The sequence below is a fragment of the Homarus americanus genome, unplaced genomic scaffold, assembly GCF_018991925.1.
Source record: "Homarus americanus isolate GMGI-L3 unplaced genomic scaffold, GMGI_Hamer_2.0 scaffold18703, whole genome shotgun sequence".
In the NCBI taxonomy this organism is placed as follows: domain Eukaryota; kingdom Metazoa; phylum Arthropoda; class Malacostraca; order Decapoda; family Nephropidae; genus Homarus; species Homarus americanus.
Window position 1 is genome coordinate 3,306,161 of NW_024749779.1, and position 16,733 is coordinate 3,322,893.

Consider the following 16,733-nt stretch of genomic DNA (forward strand, 5'->3'; position numbering starts at 1 on the left):
ATGTAGTATGTTTGCTGTAGAAATATTATGATTGTACGATTATAGGGAGAAACATCTTTTGGGTGTTAAAAAAAATCATGTATTTCTATGACTCCAGATAACATATAATGATAAATATTTTGGCATTTTTTTTTTCTAATCTGTTTTTTTTTTTAGCTACACAATTTCATAAAGTTAAATATGAAACATACGTGTTGATGTGTACCTCTACCTGGTCCGGACGCACCACAAGACAAGCCAGTATCAACACACACTTTATAACGTTTATAATATTGTTCCGGTCTTCATTTCTCTCGTTATTTTCCGTTTTAACAAAAATTTTAATTATTATTCACCTTTTTCCATCAATCCCAACACTTAAAAGGAACTTGGTCTTAATATTATGGCATAGTTGTGGGTGCAGGAGGGGACCAGGTGAAGCAACGACGGACAAGTCAACGCGAGGCTCCGGATGTGCCATCGTCTCGAGCCGCTCTGGGACGTGAACTAAAAACTGACTCTGCTATTATGAGTTGCCATTGTGCTCTTGACACTGTATCAACAATATTTTGAGTTTTGTTATTTAAGTTCTTTTTTCAGTTATCTGTCTGTGTTTTATGGAATCACAGAGTTGAAATGTTGTAGAAACCTAAACAAAAATTGACTTTGAATTTTGTAGCGTGGCTAAGAATGGAGCCAATGTGTAGTGAGATTATGGGGGGAAGAGCAGGAGGAGCAGTAGTTAAGGTGTGTGGTGGGGTCTATGGGGGGGAGTGTCAGAGGGAGTGAGGTGCCATGTGGTGACGATGGTTACTGGAGAAGGAGGAGGGACTTAGAAAACCAGGCCACGGGAGCCAAGAGAGTAGGGGGCGACGGGTATATAACAGGGAGTACGGAGTCAACAGGCATCAGTTGGCTCTGACCAGTAGTTGAAGCTACACACTCACACACACTCTCTTACCTTCTTTTTTGTGATAGCAAGGTATGTGTGATCCAGGAAGTTGTCGCCTCGCATCTTACTACCATCCCTCACCCACCATCACCAACAGTGTTTGAACAAGTGCCGAAATTTGGAGTGTTACAAACAGTGTTATCTTGTGTTAGTGCCAAGTGCCTTCTGCAGTTGCCCTGTGATACTGACGGATACTGTAAAGAACAGAGGACATGAAAAACTCTGGAAAAGTTCACCTCAGTCAGCTGAAGTTGTCTCCGTGCGTCTTGCGTTATCGTGCGTTTCATGTATTCAAGGGTTAGCCAAACAAACGTTCAGAATGTTTTCAGACGCTTAATCTGTTGCGTTAAGCAAGGTCACCAGCGTCTTAGTAATATTTTTTTTCGGAATATATTCATACGTAAAGAAAAGTGTTTCTAAGGCTAACCATTTCACTAACATATTCAGCTTAATATATCAGATTAATTATACATTACGTTGACAGATCGTCGAGTTAATACAAAAACACGCTGAATATAATGATTGCAAAGATCGTTAAAATTCCTGTTTATCAAATGAAACGATCAATATACCTTTTACGTCATATAATAATAGAAGTTCGATTCATATGCTTAATCTTATTAGAAATTACGCGTTTCTCAGCAGAATCAACATCCCATTTCTTACCTTTGTGTTGTAAAATAAATTTATGTTATTGCATTTGCAATTTACCGCCATATGATATGTTATTAGTAAAAGACTCACAATCACAAAGTAAAGTTAACCTCATATATCACTTGACTGTTCTCACGTGACTGTAACTTCATTTCAATAGTATGAATAAAATGTCACAGTTATAATTATTACTATAAAGTTAACAATAAAAAAAAGTTTACATATTTCAAGAGGTTCTAATCACACGTCACAAGTATCAAAGCTTTACTGAGTACACTTGAACCAACGAGGCTTAACCCTAGTGTTGACTGAGCCCTGTTTGTTGACTGCACACTCGTCCACAGCAGCTCCATGCGTCCCAGCCTCTCACTTTATAATATGATGGCGCTAGTTATCTTGTCACCTTCGAGTAAAACAAGACTCTTATTCAATAAAAATCATTGCTTTAATCTGAATAAATCGCACGGAACATTTAGATTTTTAAGACAGTTTATTTTCGACTATAGAATTATTATTTTGTCCACATCAGAATTATAACATCTCGTAATATGCATTCATTTATCTGATCTCTTTTAGAGGTCACAAAACAAGCCGCTTTACTCGTTAATTCCTTCCCTGAAAAAGCATCAAATCAACCTAGACTCACCTTGCTTAGGAAGTTCTAACCAAGTGATAATGTCGACCACAAAAGCATAACAAATCCATCTTAATATTAAAGCAGAACCCAGGCAAACCGAGCATAAGTGGCGAGTCATTGTGTGACCATGAAATCGTGGTGGGCTCCGTGCCTAAACCAAACACTTTGTAATCTATGATGCCACTACTCCAAGACTTCAAGCACACTAACCCCGTTTTTGTTTTCATTGTACGTACGTGTTATGGCACTTTACCCTGGAATGTTGATTAACCCACAGAGCCGTGCCTCCCTCTGGTTACTCAGTTCAATACTGGCTTTTCATGTATCACCCATTAACATTTGCAACACTGTACTGTATATATACCTAATATATCCTACCAGGCTTCATTCATCTCATAATCATAACTTTACATATAACCTAAAACAAAATAATTTCCATCGTGAAATATTGTAAATAGATATAAATTTAACTAACAAATTAATATTTTTAGCTTGCTAGATCCTAGCACGAAATCTATGATTATAATAATGTATATAAATAATAATAGCCAGTACCTCCCTTGTATATATATAATGCATGAAATAATGTAGGTCTGTATATATATGTAATACTGTAGCTAGTTTCAGTGATACAATAAAAAACAAATGTGTAAATATTAATATATATAAAACAATATGTTTTTCTAGAGAGCAGCTTAAGCAAACATGTAGATAACTCTAACCATAAGAACAGTGCTGTTGGATGCCGATTGTGTCCAATTGCGAGAAATAGATGCAGCAGCTCCATGTGAATACAGTTTCTTGTGGTGTTGGATTCTTCTGTCTTCCTGTAATTTCTGTGTATATACTTCATTAATCTGTCCTCTTTCCCTACAGGTGATAGTATTCTTAATCCCCTGTCCTAACACGTGGTAGCATTTTAATCTCCTGTTATAACATAAAAGTATTCTCAATTTCCTATCTTAACAGTTGGTAGCAAATTTTAATCATCTGTACTAACAATTAGTAGCATTCTCAATCCAAGATACTTTATATTCGATACGCGTTTACCTATTCGTAAAACTGCAAAATCTTTGGAACTAAAATAAGATTACAATTAACTGGGCATCAATATTTCTAAGAAAAATACAAAGTTAAGAGTTACCGTAATACTATAGTTACTAATTAATCATATATTCTTTTCATTGTACTGTACATAGCAATTAGCATGCAGCGTTATTGACGCACTTGCACGTTTCCTGTAGCATCTACAGTATAGCATAGATTGCAAGAACGTCAATTTTCTCAAAGGTTATCCCCAGTCACATCATTAGCCTTTAATATCAGCACCTAAAAATCCTTAAAGCTCACAAAATCTTTCGTTGGTGAGAGAGAGAAAGAAGCCATCTCTATCTCCTTCAAATCCTTCCGTCCTAGTCCTCTCATAAGCCACCAATGAAAGGCTCACAAAACAAGTGGTAACCTGCATGCATGAGTGCCTTCCTCCCTCCCATCGCCTGCACGTCGTCACGCCCTTCACACGGTGGTCGACCCACACGGTTGTCATTACGTCTTACGGTTATGTGGGGTAAGGGGGTGGTAGTATGGAGGGGGAGACCTCATCACCACCTTCCCCTTCCTCTGTTACTCCGTCGGTTGAGGTTACACTTTACCCGCCTGTCGCTCGTTACTCTCCATAGCCTCCACACTACCGTCATCACACATAGACGTTCTGTAAGTAAATTGCAACGAACACCTTATTCGTAATCATACAATAGATATCAGGAATACACACACACACACACACATAGTATTGTCTTCTAGTCATTGAGATTTAAGGCATGTAGTGGGTTAAGGGACACACTAGCACCATCTGGCATCAAGCGAAGACGTTCACATAAATATAAACGCGGTCACTGACGCCTAACACAGGACTAGCAGGTGGCGAGGTCCCCTTCAGGCGCCACCACAATCACAATAATGTATACCAGCCGCTAGAGTATAACAGTTACAGCTAGCCTCAATAGTGTACCAGCCACACCAGCATATTAGTTCATACAGTATAAAAGCCAAAGGAGCAACCAAGTTTAAGAGACTAATTGCACGGCGGAAAGATCTCCATTGACTACTGTAAATGGACAATCTTTCTTCTATATTACTGTTCCTTGACTTACATTGCTTGGTCATCACTCTTTATCCACCAGTATTAGACCCTCAGCAGGGTCCAGTATAGTAAAGCGTTTAAATCCCTTGTAGTAATCGCTTAGGTTAAATCATTTATAATAATATATACAATTATATAGTTCATCTCATGAAATTGTCACTTGCTAAGCAGGTGTTGGCACTTATTCCAAAATTAGCAGTATACTTCGAGGTATTTAATGAAACTGACTAATATATGTAATGAAATAGTGGCTTGTTGCTTTTTGAGTACCTTGGCGTCACCCTCTTTAACGTTACTAAGCTCCTCCACACCATCTTGCAGGAAGACGTACAGTACAATGTCTAACCAGTATCCAACGCCTCTCGTGTAACATAAATCTACGGATAATTGATACAACATTACAGTGCACACCCTTCAAACTTTTAGCTGTTATTTGACATACTCTTAAAATGTTACCTGGACATACATCAGGCAGAAATAATTTTGTATTAGATAATTATTTTTCAAACGAGTGTACAATAAAATTTGTCATTTGCTTGTCATATACACTCCAATATAAATGACAATGATATTTAAGCTTTGAATGTTTGTAACCTCATATCGTCTTTAAAAATGTAACTTTTATTACATTTCTCAAAACGCTCGGCTTGATATTTTGACGAAGCAGATAAATGGCACAGAGACAGAGTTTATATAATGGGTAATTCGTATGTTTATTGCATCAAGTTAACAATAATGATCCGACTTTATGACCACTATGTCTGTTTAGAAATCACCTTAAGTGACTGAGTATCCTTACCTTGATAAAATCCATCATATATATCATGGAAAATAGCACATTAAGGAGTTTCACTAAGACAAGGATGTCAGAGAAGTTCAAATTATCCCATAAATAGATTAAAGATGCAATAGTGTGTTGAGAGAGAACCTTTGAGGCGTATTTCCCGACGGTTATTCACTCCGTCGGTTCGCTCCATAAATATTACAACGACAAAAGATAGCACGCTTAGGAATTAAAAAATATCATGCACTTTGCATCGATTAGTCTTGTTGTCCTTAGCAAAGGATGTTTAATTATCGTCCAATCACATTGATTGAAATCGTCGACTATTTGTTAGTCTTCGTTTTTCCGTCCTGACATACGTATACAGTCCTCTATAACTCTTGCTTTCCTTTGAAATAGTAGTAACTTTTCATATTCAGACTACTTTTGCACTCATCCACCCTCAACTTCTCTTCGAGGTACTCTACAGAAAACAGGCTTCTTTACTTAGTAGATATTAATAATAACTCAGTGGCACCTACCATGTCGCCTTCCGTTCTCTGTCGCGCCTGGGTCCTCCCTCTTCTGTACAGGCCCAATGGCCCGTTTTCTATGGGAGCTGTATTCTCATGGCGCGCTGCGAGGAGTGAAGGATCCTGCCATCTAGTGTCTGCAGAAGCCAAGTTTGTAGCGCTGGTGCATGAGGTCGCTATAGTAGCCACCAGCCAGACCCATGCATGCCGAGATCAACACACGCACAACGTGCTTGTGACATTTTCTCACCTTTTCAGGCCTTGTACAGTCATGAAGACGTTTTTCTTCTACGCCGCTGTCCTTGTTGTATGTATGCGAGTGGGGTGGGCAGCCGAGGCCCTGCAGCAAAAACGCCAGTTATCAGCCGATGATGAGGCATCAGACAGATTACTGTTCGGAACGGGAAGTCTCGCTTTGGGAGGAGGCACTGGGGGTACTTACAGCGTCACTATTGGGAATGCCGGCTATATTGCCCTGGGTGCGGCATTGCTCGTCCCTCTCATTATTGGTCTAGCTCTCTTGTTCTACCTCCTTGGAGGACCAAGAGATGACTACTCAGCATCGGGCTACGGCAGCGGAACTTACGGCTCTAGCACTTATGCGCGTTCCGTTGATAAGTAGGTATCGTCAGTTATAGTCCTTATATAAGGGCCCTCTCGCTGCAAGTCAGGCCTGATCGTGCACTAGTCCCACTCCCTGATCCAAGCCTGTCCTACTCCCTATCAGTCACACTCCTTCAATGAAGCACCGCCACATTTAGTATGACAAACATTCAAATCCTCAGATTCACTAGATGGCAGTATAGAACAGGTCACCACCGAAGAATTATATTGTAAACAACACTACCGCCTCGTTTCAGGCCAGTATGTTCTCTCTTAAGTATTTGGCTCTCCTGCTGGGCGCCATGCTTCTTCTCTCTGTTTCTTCCCTGGCCGAGGACGTGTCAGCGCCGTCTGATGACGATGCGACAGATAAGGTCCTGGAAGAACAGAAGGATAAGGATGCCGATGAGAAGCTGGGCTGGACGTCTTCCACCACCGGCACCAACAGTGTGATAGTCTCAGGGGCAGGGATCGTGTGGCTCTTGCTATGGGGCGTCGTATTTACCATCATTGGCAGTGCAGTTGCCTGCTACTGGGTGGGATGTGAATACGCATCTACTGGCCGCAAATTTAGCGACCTAGTAGGCCTGTACGTACAAGATTCTAGATTCAATCTTAATTCAGTATAGTGTCTATCAGGCCCACTCAAACCAGCTCCTGTTGCTGGGGTATCGATTGTCGGATGCTATTTGTGCAGTGCGCATAGGTAGTATCAGAGCACCTACTCTTTTGCTGCTCAGCTTACACACAAATGCCTCTGACAATGGAATACTGGGTAGGTACATGCATCACAAAAAATTTCATGTGCCTCACCAAATTTGTAGTGACAGAGAGAGCATGCAGAGCACTCATAAGCATGTTCTTAGTTATCACTCACAGTACATGGTCCAAGCACTCAGTGTGAACCATCAAGAGCATGATGGGACTGAAATAGCCCAAGGTCTTTCAAAGATCTCACTTGTTACTTGGCGTGCTCGATGGCCCTATCCATAACCTTAAAGTCCTATCAACAGGCCCATCCTACTTTTACCAAACAACTTCCAATGAGCACTGCTCTCTCCTTTATTTTCATTATTCTCATCTTAACCATGAAACCTTACTTCCATGTCATGCCGTGCCCAGGGACAAGTTAATTTCGGCATTAATGACGGGCCTGTGTCAGTGCACACCCCGGGCCCCGCCCCACTCAGGCCTGACGCTTATACCAGAGTCACACCTCGGCTGCCCCGCGGATTTAATTGATACCGAGGTTCATCTGTTCATAGTTTTTCACTGACCAATACCATCGCTACAACTGGCTTTTGACCTTCTGACACAATCATGGCAGGTTATCCTATATCCTCTCTAACCCCTTTACCTCTCAATCTATGCTTAGACCTTTGATAGGCTAATTAGCGTCATCTTGCTCGTACCCTGGTCTTCCAGGTTATACTCAACCCTTCCGAATGAACCGCACGCTGGTAGTCCTCGCCCTGGTGGCTAGCCTTGCTACCTGCACCATGGGATTCTCTCCTGAGGCGCTTGGCGAGTACCCGGTGGGGGTAGACGGCGGCCCTGATGGCCCTGAGGGCAGGCTCTTCTTTGTTACCACCAATACAACCACTGTCACAATCGGTTACGCCTCCTTCATCCTCGGCATTACGAGCATCCTCGTGCTCGGAGCCTTGCTTGCACTAACCTACTTTTATGCAACCGGCGAAGATTTTGACAGCCGTTACTCCGGGTACTCCGGGTACTCTAGCAACAGAAGATCTGGCGGCAGTAACTGGAAAGCGTATGTAACATTAATTTTGTTAGGACTTTTAATAGAAGAGCGGTGTCTTCCTCATTCCGACCCACCCTTAACTCATTCCCGGCCCGGCAGTCCCTCTAACCACACCACCACCACCACCACCACCACCACCACCACCTCACCATTCCAGCGATTGTCCCAACAGAAATGCCTTGCCCTCACCCCGTCCACCACCAACCACCACCATCACCACCTTCCCAATCCCAACGGTGGCCCGGCAGGACACAGGCGCTGCGGTTCATTCTTATGCATGGTCAAAGTTCTCTGGGGGACCTCGTGACCTGGCCCTTTACAGGGTCACGTGGGATCAAGACCTCTCACTGATTGACCACTGCGCTTACCCACTTTCATCTTCTTCTTAATCTCACTTTTGGACACAATAGGTCGCCATTCACGAGACCAGCTCAAACAGCCCGAAATTTTCGGTCTCGCTGGTGCCCGGGCGCTGACCAGCAGCTTGCCCCTTTACTGAACTTGGCACCTTTTGCAGTGCAGTGATTTGCGGGTGACGCGAGAATGAACCGCACGCTCCTGCATGTTCTCGGAGCCCTGCTCCTCTCATCCTGCGTCCTTGCATCTGACTTCCCGTTTGCTGACCTGAGTATGGACCAGGCTGGAGCTAAGACAGAAGCTGATCCCAGACTGTTCTTCGTCTTTAGCAATCTCACTACGGGCTCATTTGTCACCTTCAACACCACCCTGCTCCTCTTCTCCGCCGGCATCCTGCTCTGGGGCATCGCCGGTGCCATTGCCCTTTATTACCTCCTGACTGCCCCTGCCGACTCCGGCTCTGGTTACTCAGGCTACGACTCAGGCTCAGGCTCAGGCTACTCAGGCCGATCCAACCGCGGGTGCGTACCAACCTTACCACGACCTCGCCTTTCCCCTGTGCACGCTTCTGGCCGCCCTCTGCACCACCGCCGCTCACCAATCACAATTAAATATATCTCCCCGAATGAGGGATTTTTTTTCTATTCAAATTTTCTGAGACAAACCTATGGCGGTGGTGCACTGGTAACCATATTGATTATTATAACAGGTAAGTAACTTGTACATATCGTACAGTAATGTGTCTTTAAGCATTAATTTATTAATTTTTTTTTACAAGTATGCATGAAAAGAGGTTAAGAATACATTTAATATATGGTTCAAACAACACTGCCAAGTCTGTAAGTCACACATCCTACGACTGACCTAAATGGTCCGTATTCTGTGAAACCTAGCAAGGCAACCATGTCGTCCTCACCACCTCCAGGAAAACGTGATGGACCTAAGGTTTCTTCTTCCCTATAACCTTTCTACAAGCCTCATGTTTCTAGACAGGCAAACACTGGCCTTCAGTGCACTAGGCGAGCTTGTTCATTACCTGCATCAATATCTTGGCTGCGGTGATAAAGAACCTGATCAGCAGCTTCTCCCTAATGAGCACACTGTAGGAAGAGTGGTTACCTGTCTTACTATGAGCCGTAGGAATACAACTGTAGTAGCATGTACCAAGTAGGATTAGTCAATGTTAAATAGTAAACACCTTTGTGTAAATACATTTATTCATTATATATACTGTACATAGACACAATAAAACTTGTTATTAAAAGTTAATTAAAAAAAAAGAAATACGACATTTGGAGAAAACACACACTACACACTCACGTCTTTTTTTTTTCATGCTGAGAATACACCTCAGATATAGTGATACAAATAAACTTTGTTTACGTGACTCGCCTTAGCAAGATGAGTAACGCCTCTGATATTAGTGTAGACTTGTCCTGATATTGTGTCCTGTGGATGTGACTCCATGAAGGTACACTGTGTGAGGCAGGAGGTGCTGCTCGACCCGTTACGATATTTCTTATTATACTCTTACTCTTAATGCATGCAATATTTTCATTCCTTTGAATAGTATCGTTGTATGATAGATCCTCTCCTCCCGTGAATAATAAATAGTTCAATATTCACTGTATCGAATATTTCACAACTTCACATTATCATACGCACAGAAAATAAAACAGCTCTGTTTTATCTATTATCAGTAATCACTGTTTTGTTATCACTTGGAAATTACTAGCAAGCCATAGCCATGATTAATGTCAGCTTGGTGCACTCTAGCTGTCGATTGCACTGCTGGGGGATCCATCACGACGTTTTCCTCAATGAAACTTGACACTCATGTCTTCCTCCGTCTGCGTCAGTGGCCCAAATGAATCACAGACGCTAGATCGGATCTTATAAAGAAGGCTTAATTGGGACACTGGCTACCACATCCCGCCTATGCTAATTTGAAGGGGAGCTTCCGCGCTTTCTTCTAATGCCATATTATAATTCTTGCTTAAATATCATTTAGTGTCAATAGCATTTACATGCGATAAAATGATGAATAAGAATCTCGCTGTATAGCAAATGAATTCTCAATACTCACTGTTCAAGTAATAATTAAGCAGAAAATTTATTGCAGTTGTAATGTGTGGCACTGATGGCATTCGTGTGGATGTGACTTGAATATTTCAATTTAATGTGAAGGGTTTCCCTCTACTTACCCCATCAGTGTTAAGATCAAATTCAATACTGAATAAGATTCACTTATAAGCCGCTCATCATCTTCCTGGGATAAATAAGAAGATAAAAGGGTCTTGATGTGAGGTGGCAGCCCCTGCAGCCAACGCTGGTTGGCTGGTTGGCCGGCGGGGTCCACACCTCCAGGCGGGGACCTGTCGAGTCATGGACTGCTGGCGGGTGTTTGCCCAACGGTTCCTCGGTACCGTCAATAGGAATCACTGGAGTGTCTCGACCAGACTGAACCTTGTGGCTTCTGGGGACTAGGGCGTTGGTAAATACCTCCTTGGGGACTTTCTACCTGACAGGTGTAGTGGACTTACTCCCCCACTCAGGTGTATGATGAGGGGGAGGGGATGCTTACGCCCCACCTCCCCCTAGCCCTCAGGACTGACTCCTACACCTTTTGCTGTTGACCAAGTGAGGTTGAAGTTTTTTTTTTCACCTTACGATTTCTTCTTATCTGGCGCAGTAGGTCTTCCCCCCTCTCACAGCCCCGCCCCCTCTGACGTCACTCATCACCGTCGTATATAAAGCCGACTTCGCAGATTGATGGCACACCACATCTCGGGCTTTAAGTCCTCCCAGAGTTCATCCTGCAGCCTCAGTGACCCTCAGTGATAATAATCAGCTTTAAAACAGTGAATAATTGCGGCTTAAAACCCAAAGTTTCAAAGCAAAGTCTCAAGTTGCTCACTATGGCGTCCAAGCTTGTGTCTTGCTGCGTGCTGGTTGCGTCTGTGGTCACCAAAGCTGCAGCCGCTTTAGATATAGATTACAACGATGGCAGTCTTTACGATGACGAGGGTCGCCTCTTAGTGATCCCCATCGGTGCCACAGGCACTGGCCTATCAGGACTTAACTTCAACATCACCAGCCTGGCCGCGCTGTTCTCTGTTTTAGCCTCTGCGCTGGTCACCCTCTTGGGCCTAGCAGCTCTTGGTTTCCTCTTATATTCTCTCTTTGCCGGCGGCTATGGTTTTGGCTCTGGCTCAGGCTCTGGCTATGGAGGAGGCAGTGGAGGAGGAGGATACTCCTCATATTCCTCATACAGACGGTAAGGTGTACAGTGTACAGTTCTAAAACATTTATAACAACAATCACATTGTCTGCATGCTTGTAGTTTTAGCTGATGGGCTGTTTCATAATATATGCAACCATTTATATAATTTATATATATACATATAAAATTACCATAATAGTTATTAACTACAATTTTTCCCTTGACAAACATCATTAACGTAATTTTGCACAAGAGTGTTTTCAGACTTTAAGTAATGTAACTAATCAGGTAAACTCACTTCATCAAAATGTTCCTCGTCTGATAATTAATCAGCACCGCTGTCCTCTCTTTTCTCTTACTTTTCTGTCGCCCAAAACAGGTCTTTCGACCCCTACGCCATTGACTGGGAGAAATTCTCCATCCTGGATTGGATCGCTATCGGAGAAGAGGCCTGGAGAAAGTTCGACCCCTCAGATCTTGAGTGCCAGAAGCGTCTGATCTGCGAAGTGCACCAGAATACTTCCCGCTTCGGCAACCCCGCCGCCCGCATCGTCGACCTCTTCAGGTACGTGTTCATATCTTTCGTGGCTATTACGTTAAATATAAGAGATTCTTTGCGCTTAAAAAACAATTTACTAAGTATCTCACAAGCTGAAAAGGAACTTACTTTTGTATTATGAGATATTAATTGCAGTTCTTCAAAACAGTAATATCACACATGCAAAAATTCACGATTAAAGTTACTATCAAGAATATGACGAAAATATTTGGAAAGCTATTACAAAGTATCATACTTGCCTCGTAGCTGCACGTCTATAAATCAAAAAGAAACTCACTTCACACTGCGGAGCTGAACAAGACTAGCTATACACTTGTTGAGATCCACATGTCTCCATAAATCTCATACCTAAACACTTGCCTAACCCAACGCCCTCTACATCTGCCTTCCCATCAGCTACCACACCTACCTTACCCATCACCCAGCACACCTGCCATGCTTAACGCTCAATAGACCTGCATAAATCATCATCCACCACATCTACCTTCCCTGTCACCTGCCTTGCCGCCCCTTACCCACTTACCTCGCTTTTGTTTGCCTAACGCCTTCCCGATGCTCTCCCTCCACAGCTACCTGCAGTACGCCGAGGTCCTGTCACTTCCAGACGAGTTTAAAGCATTGATCGAAGAGTACAACGATGCGGCTGATCGAGGACGCAGTCTTCAGAAAGATTGTGGCGAAGTGTACACGACATGCGACTTCTCGGTGAAGAAAATAATGGACAAATACTCTCATAACGAGGTTTAGGTCTCGTTTCTTATGAGTGTGGCTCAAATGGCCTCGAGGAACTGGTCAACCGACACAGGTTGTCCTCTCACCCTCGAGGTCAACTTCCCAGGAAGAGATCTAATATCATCTTTCCAGTGATTTAAGTCTCGACCTAGACCATAAGCTTGTCGATTAGATTCCGTCTAGTTTGTTGTTTTTTAATTTGTATTTAACATATCTGTTGTTGATTTGTATTTAAGATAATTTATTGACTGTGATGACTGCCGTAACAGTGCAACCGAACCACCGCCATAGACTCACGACCTAACCGTCTACGACTCCACGACTCTTATAATTAAACGACGCTCGGTGATGACCATTACGCTGTCCTTTGTAAATATAACTTCTTTGCTATACATAAACGACCTCATTTGAAATACTGACTTTGAATGACTCTTAACACCTCTTTTTATGACTCAAAACTTTTAATTAGCAGACAGTCGCTGACTCACTGACTAACGCTATACGCTGCTGAACCCTGCCTGACTGACCCTCTAGTGACACTATTTTACTGATGTTGACATCAATGTTTCATCTCATTCTTTGTGAGTTTTCCTTTCAGCTGATGACACTGCCGACTGCTAGAAAATATTAATCTGTTTTTAAACTGACACATTGAAACTGCCTGATATGGTTGACATTAACAATGACTGTTTTATCTTTGTGGTTATCTTACTGCCATAGACTGACCCTGACACTGAATACTTTACTATTACTGATTCAGCCTGGAGCTTATTCAAGCTTTTTGGTTTTGTGACATTGACAGTGACTGAATCTGACGCAATCACTGCCTGGCATTGATTTCAAACTAATACCACATATTGACTAACATTAAAGACTGCTTACAACTGACAAAAATACTTTTTGACATTGAAAGATATAACCTACCGTTGAAAATACTTGACCTTATATGACACTGACACAGACAATATCTGACATTAGCTGACATGAACTGATATTGAAAATACCTGATAGTAATTGATATTGAAAATACCTAACATTGCCCAGCATAAACTAACATTGACTGATGCCAATCGTTGCTGAATGATATATAACTTGTTGACTGTTACAGCTTGACCATTGATTGGTCTGGCATGACTAACACTGATGACTGCTACGTGACACTTAACGTTAGTACTTGACACCCGACAATGACATTCGACCGTATATATTTATATTATGTGTAAATACATATATATATAAATAGAGAATGATATTTGACTGTATAATACTGTACAGACATTTACTTTATAGCTATATATTTTTTATAACTTGTGACTTGTGAATATGTAGAGACAAAGGGTAGACTGAAGAACATTTTTTTTGACTGCAAGTGCTCCTAAGGAGATGTTTCAGGGAACATTAGACTCGACGTCCAGCGCCTCTCAGGACCAAGACAAAAGAGACGAATGATAATAGTGTTTAGTATAAGAAGGTCGTCAATAATCACGTGCTCTGCTTGTCTTACCCGGGGTGTCACATCTCCCCCCACTCCTCCCAGTAATGTTTAACTCCCCACTAGATACAAAAACTTATGACTCTAAATTTTTAGATATTTCACATCCCAAATTGTTCCGTTTGTGTTTTTTATTCGTTTAATATTAAATTTATTTATATTTTGGCACATGTACTGTATATATATTTTATGCATCTTGTTATTAGTTCTTTTTAATGTGGTTTCTGAAGGCTAATTTTAATAAATTATTTACACCTGATTTTGTTTTATAATTTAAACCCAAACAAACTCAATAGTTTGTCTTGGTAAAAAATAAAGTTATTTCAGCAATGGAAAGTTTTCTCTATCCAAAAATCTCAGATGACTAAAACACACTAACACAGAGACGAGGGAGTCCTGTTTTATTTATGTACTAACCAAATGAACTTTGTTCAATATAGAATATAAAAAACGATTCTAAACACATATAAAATATTTATATATATATATATATATATATATGTAAGAGAGAATTAGTGGAATAAAAATGCAAATTACAATACACACAATTTCAGAAATAAATGTAATAAACTATGGAAATATTATCGTCTCTAAATTAAAAACATAATCATAAGGAAATACTTAATTAACAGAAAAATAAGCAATATGGAAATTTCTTTATATTTTTCGGACCTGCTCTGTCCCCATACTTGACAAAAGTCTGATAACTACACATGATATCAGTCTAATATTGAGATATTTCTACAGCCTGATATTGACAGGTGGCAACAGCCTGATTATCACAGATAGTATCAGTCTGCTTCCAGCACCTTGGTTCAGTCGATGCAGTTAGCACCAGGCTGTTCCCGTCGTCATGACCCTTCGAGCGTCACCTCCTATGGGTTGCGGACCACTGGCCTCGTTCTCCCCACCACCACGCACCATCATCTACACCGTTAGCTCCCACGTCAGGAAATGAGGTTGGGAAATGAGTGAGCAAAGCTCTGGTATGTGCGGCACCGAAAATCACGTGAGAAAAATCTTTTATTTAAGGCGTTTAAAATATATTTTAATAAGTATGTGTGTGCCGTTTATAGATTACCTGTCATATTCATGTGAAAAGGAGCGTAGGGAATGTTATTACGAAATTGAAGTGTGTTATTATATAAGTGTTGAGTAATGGGAAGGTTTAGTGTTACTGGATGACTATTTCACTTTCTATTAGCTCAAGAGAAACCAACGAGGAGAAATTTAACTCTCTACAATCAAACTCCAGTTCGTTGATATTTCTCAGAAAGTTAAGTTTCTAAAGGGGTCTTTCACCTATAGAAAGTTCCATATCATCCAGTTACATCTTTTTTTTTTCGGACCAAGACTTCACTATCTGCAACTTTCGGATATATTTCTTTAGTTTTCACCTGGAAGCGCTGGAAACAAAACAAAAAGCGCAAACGAACTAATACTTTTGTAACAGTAACTTTAGAATCGCGAAAGAAGTCATTTTTTTAACTTAGAATTGCAAATTAAACAACAAACACAAATTGAACCGTGAGAGGCTGTGCAGGAGCAGGTGGTTGTGATGGAGCGTCCCTGTCAACAAATCCTCAACCACAGTGTGTAGGGGCGGCGGTCCACAGGTCAAACAACGCCCGGGCCCAAAATAAGCATAGTAGGTCATCCATGCTTGGAGAAACTACTTACTGATGGCTTTCAATTCGGCTGTGGGAGAAAGCGCTAAAGAAAACTGCTCCGGGAGTTAGCTCCAGAACCGTCACGGCGCTGTAGGTGCGAAATCAAGGTCTTCATCAGGAAGGTCTTGTACGTCGCGGTTAATGGTCCTTACGGTGGTGTAGGGTGGATACGCTTCTGTTAGGTTTCAGTTGCTTCACCACCTGAAATGTTTGTACCGTACTGTACCTCTGGAGTAAAGCGCACCACTGCAGAATTTCCATACATGTGTTCTGGCTACATAAAATCACTTGCTAGTTGTTACCTTCCATCGATGGCAGATGCAAAGGGAGTCACCCTATTAGGTCTGTGACATCATACTTAGTGTTTGCTCGTAGTGTCTGTAAGCTCAGTTGCTGTGTTAATGCCACACCAGCATATGTTAGTCTCGTCGTCTGCTGAAAGTTACTATATATATGTAGCTATGGATAACTTTTAAATAACATTGCGTTGAGTTGTTTTGCCGATACAATGTTTACGACTTCTAATTATCCCTGACTCGTCAAGGCTTCGGTGATGGAGAGTAACGATACCGAATTCAGGTTACTGTAGTTTGTCAACAGTGTAGAGTCTCCAGCAGCCAGAGTCAGTAACGGCACGAGTAAGGTCGCTGTTTTGTTAGCGTCTTAGCATA

At 41.7% G+C, this 16,733-nt stretch overlaps 1 protein-coding gene across 4 annotated transcripts; it reads left to right on the forward strand.

The window, feature by feature from the left end:
- Positions 1 to 855: 855 nt before the first annotated feature.
- On the forward strand, positions 856 to 13,313 carry LOC121853788. Of its 4 annotated transcripts, none has more exons than XM_042348151.1 (4): positions 856 to 961; positions 8,547 to 8,907; positions 11,989 to 12,174; positions 12,738 to 13,313. In XM_042348151.1, exons 2-4 carry the CDS (start codon positions 8,573 to 8,575, stop codon positions 12,913 to 12,915), a joined length of 699 nt encoding a protein of 232 aa, XP_042204085.1. In that variant the 5' UTR covers positions 856 to 961; positions 8,547 to 8,572; the 3' UTR covers positions 12,916 to 13,313. The 4 variants fall into 4 exon arrangements, with proteins under 4 accessions (XP_042204085.1, XP_042204086.1, XP_042204084.1 ...); XM_042348152.1 differs by lacking the exon at positions 8,547 to 8,907 and adding an exon at positions 7,690 to 8,038 and having other exon boundaries at positions 862 to 961; XM_042348150.1 differs by lacking the exon at positions 8,547 to 8,907 and adding an exon at positions 5,920 to 6,279 and having other exon boundaries at positions 865 to 961.
- Positions 13,314 to 16,733: the final 3,420 nt, after the last annotated feature.

Excerpts from the sequence above, each read along its gene's own strand:
- LOC121853788 (XM_042348149.1), top strand. The coding sequence starts at position 11,305 with ATGGCGTCCAAGCTTGTGTCTTGCTGCGTGCTGGTTGCGTCTGTGGTC. Across the intron at positions 11,664-11,988 it reads TCATATTCCTCATACAGACG|GTCTTTCGACCCCTACGCCA; the intron begins GTAAGGTGTACA and ends CGCCCAAAACAG. Across the intron at positions 12,175-12,737 it reads CGCATCGTCGACCTCTTCAG|CTACCTGCAGTACGCCGAGG; the intron begins GTACGTGTTCAT and ends CTCCCTCCACAG.